Genomic DNA, 6,438 nt, shown 5'->3' with positions numbered 1-6,438 from the left:
TTTATATGAGGGGGGGGGAAATGTTCATGCTATGCTGATGTCTTATTGGAAGGAGGTGTAAAGGATCACCCAGAGCATGCATTGGAGAGGGCAGAATAGAACCTGAAATCTCTCTCAATCAAAACAAAGCAGATGCAGGACTCCTGTGGCTGAAAACCCAAAGTTGTGCTTGCATCTTTATGATTGGAGATGCTGGAAATTCCAGCTGGTGCAAGAACATGCAGACAAGTTTGGGTTCATTGGCCCCAGCACTGTGGAAATTGCAAACTTCTGAGCGCTATGTATAGTTTGTAATTTGTGTCGGTCCAGAGGCAGGGTCTTGAGAGCAGACTGAGGTTTTCTCTTTATGCACGTCTGTCTGTCTGCACAAAGTTCAACATCAGATGGTGGACAGTTTGGGGGGGAATTGAATCTATCCTGTTTTCAATGGAACCTGCCACTCAGGTGGAGCCTCTCATCCTGCTCCCCTCTCTCTCTCTCTCTCTGCTTTTAGTGCAAGTCTCTTCTTGCACACTTTTTCCCCCACTACCCGTCACTGGAGCGCTTGCTTATAAGCAACTGTCCACCCATCTCTCTCCCAACAGTTCCCATTTCACCATCTCCCATGCCAGTGATGGGGGACAGTGCTTCTCCCTACAGCTCGGAGGTACATGGAAGCATTTGAGATCCTAGGGATCCTGATAAGGATAAAATCCCAGGACTTTAGCCAAAACCCCACTGCTCAGAGCTCTTTCTGCCTCAGTCGCTGTTTCTCAGGCTCCTGCCTCCTCTACCTTTGCTTCACTATGTGGCTCTTCCCCTCACCCCCCAGTTTCTGGCAGTGCAGGTGACTTGGATCAGGTATGCAACCGCTTGCTGGTGCTATGGCTGGTGATTTGCTCTGTCAAGTCCTGGTAGGAGGTAGATTTCAGGAACCTGGGATAGGAATCCTTCTCCATCAAAGTGCGGGTTTTTGTCTGTGCAGCATCGAAACAAGAAGAAGTAGCAGCTGTCAGGTTCTTCCGGGTTATTTCTCTGGTTTCATGGTCAATATTCACCTGTGAGGAAGGACAGGACACACAATATTCTTTTGGTGTGGGAACATTACCATATGGAGAGGGAAATGATTTCCCTCCATAAATAAAATGGGGGCATGACTGTAAATATTATGTATGGTCTTCTGGGAAATCACATGATGTGTCTTCCATATAAGATGGCGCTTGGTGTGTGGGAACTAATTTTCCCATTGTATGAGCGGGGAAAGCACATTACTGTCACAAACTTATGTTAAATAAGTGAAACAGTTCTCAATTCCACACCATAAAATGCAAAGCTAGAAATAATTCTGACCTCTTTAGGTGCTTCATTTTGAACAAACTCCTTAAAGATCCTGTGGGCCTTGGATGACAGTTTAGTTTTTGACCGGGACTTTTTGAACTCCTCACAAGCCAACCAAAACTCAAGGTTCTCCTCACTGAACTCTGTCTTCAGGAAGGCATGGAATGTAGCCACCCCATCTGTGAAGAAAAAGGAAAATTAGATTTAGGGATGGAAGAAGGGGAAAAGGAAGCAGCTTCATACAGCTTTGGGAGATAAGGAATGCTGCCAGGTTTTAAAATACATCTTGCTTATTGAGTAATTTAGCATTATTGAAAAGTCTCTCTTGGAGTTCAGACCATGACATAATATTCTACTTCACCCTAGACAGATTCCACCCTTCTCAGATTGTTTGTTGGCCTCTGGGTTCCAATAAACCACTTTCCCACAGACAAGCATGGAACGGGGCATACCCTGTGTCTCCAGCATGTTCTGCATGTCTGACCTTCTATAATGGTTCTCCAGAGTGTATTCCCTGTGGCTTTGGAACAGATAGATAGATCTACAGAGATCTATCTAGGTATTTATATGCCCTCCACGAGTATCTGAGCAGATCTGAGTGGTGACTTTCTCCTTCTTCTTGACTCAGTTGTACAGGGAACAAGTCACAAGCAGTGCAGAAGCACACATGCCCCATGTTCAAGAGAGTCTATGAAGTCACACCTCTGAATGTATTTGTTAACCAAAATGGATGACAAAGTTTGGGTTAGGCTGAAACAAGGAGCACATCAGTAGAGAAGGGCCTCTGTGGAGTCATTTCTATCATGTCAGTAACATTTTCAGTCCACTTTAGTTTGAAGATTTCTCATTTCTAATGTCACTTATTTAATAGTCCAACTCCTGGGCACTGCAGCCATGTAGGAAGGAGATAACCCTCACCTGATTGCAAAGTGTATCCCTGAAAAGTACTTACGTGTGTGTTTGTGTGTGAGAGAGATTTTCTTACTGGGACTCTAGTGCATAGCACAGCCAGTACTTCTGCAAGTACAGACAGTCTGGATGGCAGGATGGATGTACTAAAAATCACACCAAATCAGTACTTCTCCACTGCTGGGCATTTCCTACCATTCTGGAGGGAAGCTGTTGAATTCTCCCTCTCTAAGAAAATTCTGAATAGTACAAGTGGTAGCATTGCCTCTCAACCCCAAAGTTGTTGAACAATATCCATTTTCATGGGTCTCTACTGAATGTCCATTGAAACCGTGATGGGTAATCACCTTAGCTGCAGGACAATTTACAGTCCAGGTTTTGACAAAGTGATACATCCCACTGACATAACATCAGCATGATAACTTTTATGCCCCAACAACATGGCATTGCATTGTGATGCAACGTCTCTGCCAGAAAGAGGACCACGCCTGAAAAATGGCAACCCTACTTGGCCATGCAGCAATTCTGTTTGGTTTTTACCCAGCTTGTTCAGACAGTTATCTGCTCCACTGTCCTCTTTGCATCAAAGCAGCACTCTTAGGAGGGAGAAGGAAGCAGTTCTTAAAGACTGACCTTTCTTTTATTCTAGTCTGAGAATGGGCAAACATTACCTATTATGCTGAACTTACGCACACTGTTAACCCTTAGTCTCCCCTCCCACTCAGTCTTGGTGTACTTCCCCCTTCATTCTGTCATACAAGAGACTCACTCACTTTTACTCTTCAGCAGGTGATCAAAGGACTTCTTCCATTCTAGTGCTTCCTCTGAGGAGTTTCTGGAGAGGAAAAGTTAAGTAAAGTATTAACCTTGTTTTATGGAAACAAACTAACAAGTGTTCAATCTGGCCAAATTCTCAGGGATAGAAAAGCTCCATGACAGAGGCTACTGTGTTTAGGGGAAGAGGAGAGGATTGCAACACTCCATAGAAAACTAAAGTAAGAGACCCAGCAATCTCATTACCTCTGGGGTCTTCTCCTTCCTTTCTCCCTCTCTCTTACTCTCCCAGATGACTCGCCAGATCTTAGCTCCATAGTGTAGCTATGGCCAGTTGTTTTTCTATATAGATATTCAAAGGAGCCAATTCCAGCTGATACAAGCTCTGGCAAAGAGTTTGCCTTCAGGGTCCTGGTTCTAAGGTTGACTACAGTCCACAGAGAGTCCAGCAGCTGGTTGGGGGACTCCAGTAATCAGTTAAATCCACTCTGGTGTCTAGCCTGAACCGGGGACACCACACTGTGTCCCAGATGCCACTCGCTAGGGCTCCTGTTGTCCAGTCTGGTTTTATGACTGGTAGAGCTGGGTAATAAACATTCCCCTCTGAAAATTTGGGGGTGTGGCTTAGTGGGTGAAGAGCTGCGAGTTCTGCTGATGTATTGTGCTTTCTTCCTCATATGGAGAGGGGCATGAACGTGATCCAATCCCAGGGCAGTCCTTGGGGACCAATATAACTCTCTCATGATACAGTGCTCTGCTGCTGTGCTCTCCTGCCTATGTCTACCCATGTAGAGCAGCAGGGGACCTGTGCTGAGTTGGGGGAAAAGGCAGGCGTGGCTTACCTCAGTTTGGTGCCCTGCTCAGACGTGCTGAAACTCTCAGCCTCATGTCCCAACTCTGGTTTATGAAGCAGGATCCCTAAACGAGTCTTGAGTTGTTTGGCTCTGAAAGACAGAAGAGGAGCAGATGGGTACGGAATAGATTCTAAGAGGCAAGGAATGGCCACTAGGGGGCGGAGGTGCATGCTCATCAAACTGAGGGAAGGCCTGTTGTTAGGACAGGCTTGTTAGCATTATATCCTTACAGAAAAATGCCTCAGGATGCAATTAGCTAGCACTCTCTCTGAATCCAGCATGAATACACAGGGTCAAATTAAACACTGATAGAAACAGGCACAGCTCCATGACTCTAGTGAAGTTTCAGCCCCTTATTGCTGTAATTGGTTTAGCCCACTGTTATCTTTAGTATTAGTCATTGTGTTCCTATTTATGAATTAAAACCTTTCTTCGCCAATCCCACCCTTTGCCACCAGAAGCCACTAGAAAACTCTCAGTAGTTCCTTGGGAGATCGTTTTCTTGTATACGCTTCTCCTGTATACACATATAGAGCATGTGTGGAGGGGTTTGCCTGGTTAGTGTATAGTATAGAGGCAGCTGCCTGCCCTGTCTGGCCCTTTCATTATCCCTCTGGCTTCCTCTTCACTCTGGTGTCTGTTGGTCAATCTCTGCTCTGCTCTCCTGATCCTCTTGTCCTCAGTACTTTTTCCTTCTGCTCTGGAGTGTCAGGGAAAATAGTGAAACCGCTCTCTTCTCAACAGCAGTATTGAGAGAGCTCCCTGTCCTGCTGTCTCTGCCACACTACGCAGACAGCCCCATGCCACAGTGTCTCTGCAACACTACTGAGCTATCTCTGTGCCACATGGTCTCTGCGGCAGTACTGGTGCCGCTGCCTGCAGTGGCGTCTCTGCGCCAGCACAGAGACAGCTCCGTGCCACAGCATCTCTGCGACAGTATTGAGATACCTCCCTGCCAGTGCATCTTTGCGACAATACAGAGACAGCTACCTGCTAGATCACCTTCTCCCTAGAGTACCATCCCTAAGAAAGGGTACAGGTCAAACGTTATTTATACTACTGCTCATACAAGGTGTCTGAGGACTGTTATAAAAATTATCGATTCAATGCCAAACAAGTAGCACCAGACTCTGCATCCACATCATTGTTTATTTGAAATGTGTCTGCAGAAATATTTATTTTAAATATATTTGCTGCTGTCAGGGTGAAGCAAGTTCTGCAATTGAAGGGGAGAGCAAGACAAACCTCAAGCATTTAAAAAATATAAAAGCAGCACTACCCCTTCATATTGCTTACCCCTACATTCCCCTCCTCCCTGGTACTATAGTGCTAAACTATATTGCTTGAACCACTGTTGGCTATGATTTAAACACAGCGTGTGTCCCAGTTTTACAAACACAGCATCATTGCCCATGCAAAAGGGGCCATAAGGTCTGGTACTGAATCTAATATTTCTGTATCAACAAGTCCTTTATTTCCCAGAGTCCCAGTATTTCAAAACCTCTTACCTTTCCAAGCAGGTGGAAAGTGCAGCTAAACCCCGGCACATGCTGAGAACTGGGCAAGCAGGAGGGCAGATAGCTGACAACAGGTTTAGTCCTTGTCACTGGATTGGAAAGCAACAAGCAGCTGCTGTAGTCCTGTGCTGTAGCCTGGAAGCGGGGCCTGGGAGCTGTGCTTTATATCACATGGGAAGTGGGAGGGGTTAGCCACACACAACTCCAGCCTCTAGCCAACCAAAAGCTCTGACAGTAGTAAGAAAAGATAATGGTTTAGGTGGGTTTCTTTTGTGTGCGTTGAGAGGGAAGTGGGGGAGAATCAGAGCTGTCCTTGAACATCACAGTCCTAACCTGTTCCCAGATAACAGGAAAAACAGACTAATTTCCACCTATAAACTATACCTGCTATGTAAACATCAGAAGCCGCTAGCATTGTGACTGCCCCTAGACTCTCTGCCATGAAATAAGGAGGATATGCTGTTACAGGTGTGTGGAGAATGGGAAGCTTTTCTTTTTCTTAAAATAAAACAATCTGTTTAATATACAATATATGAAAAGCATAGCAGTTATCAGCTAAGTACCACTGGCTGGAGACCACTTAGTCCTGTCTGCAGTACAGATATGAGCATGTTGGGAGAACACCAGGTACAATGTGCTTGTCCTCACGGGGGTTTAAACAATGGGCCAGATTCACCAGTACATTCAGGCAATTTTGCACCATTCTGGCATAAGTAACTATAAGCCCAGTTTAAATGGTTTACAATCTCCAGAGCAGTGCAAAGCAGCCGCAGCCTGCGAGTGAAACAGGCCCAGTGTCTGCCTTGCATAGTCAATAGGGCAAAATGGTGTTTTAACCATGCCTCTAAATCACGCTATACGTCCAAACTGTGGCACAACTCAGAGACACTTGTTAAAACAGGGTTTGGCCTCACCTATATTTTGAAACCGTGTGGAAGGACAACTTTAGTTATCGTAACCAGATCCCCTGATATGGTTCAATGTGTAGTGTACACTGGATCATAGTTGCAGACTCCGTTTCATTCTGCTCCGCATGTGGTGAAGGGAGAGAAGGAGAAAAGAAGAGG

The 6,438-nt window shown here is 45.5% G+C and overlaps 1 protein-coding gene across 1 annotated transcript; it reads right to left on the bottom strand.

Annotated features, from left to right (window-relative positions):
• Positions 1-836: 836 nt before the first annotated feature.
• On the bottom strand, positions 837-5,403 carry RGS16 (regulator of G protein signaling 16). The gene is made up of 5 exons (XM_065409619.1): positions 5,363-5,403; positions 3,843-3,944; positions 3,000-3,061; positions 1,330-1,496; positions 837-1,037 (listed from the first exon to the last, which is right to left on the bottom strand). Exons 1-5 carry the CDS (start codon positions 5,401-5,403, stop codon positions 837-839), a joined length of 573 nt encoding a protein of 190 aa, XP_065265691.1.
• Positions 5,404-6,438: the final 1,035 nt, after the last annotated feature.

This window comes from Emys orbicularis, chromosome 8, assembly GCF_028017835.1.
Source record: "Emys orbicularis isolate rEmyOrb1 chromosome 8, rEmyOrb1.hap1, whole genome shotgun sequence".
NCBI lineage: Eukaryota > Metazoa > Chordata > Testudines > Emydidae > Emys > Emys orbicularis.
This window is presented reverse-complemented; position numbering and strand designations above follow the sequence as displayed.

Coding starts and splice junctions, on each gene's coding strand:
- RGS16 (XM_065409619.1), bottom strand. CDS start 5,403: ATGTGCCGGGGTTTAGCTGCACTTTCCACCTGCTTGGAAAG. Junction 1,497..2,999: donor TCACCTGCTGAAGAGTAAAA/GTGAGTGAGTCT, acceptor TTTTCTTCACAG/ATGGGGTGGCTACATTCCAT. Junction 1,038..1,329: donor AAAATGAAGCACCTAAAGAG/GTCAGAATTATT, acceptor CCTTCCTCACAG/GTGAATATTGACCATGAAAC.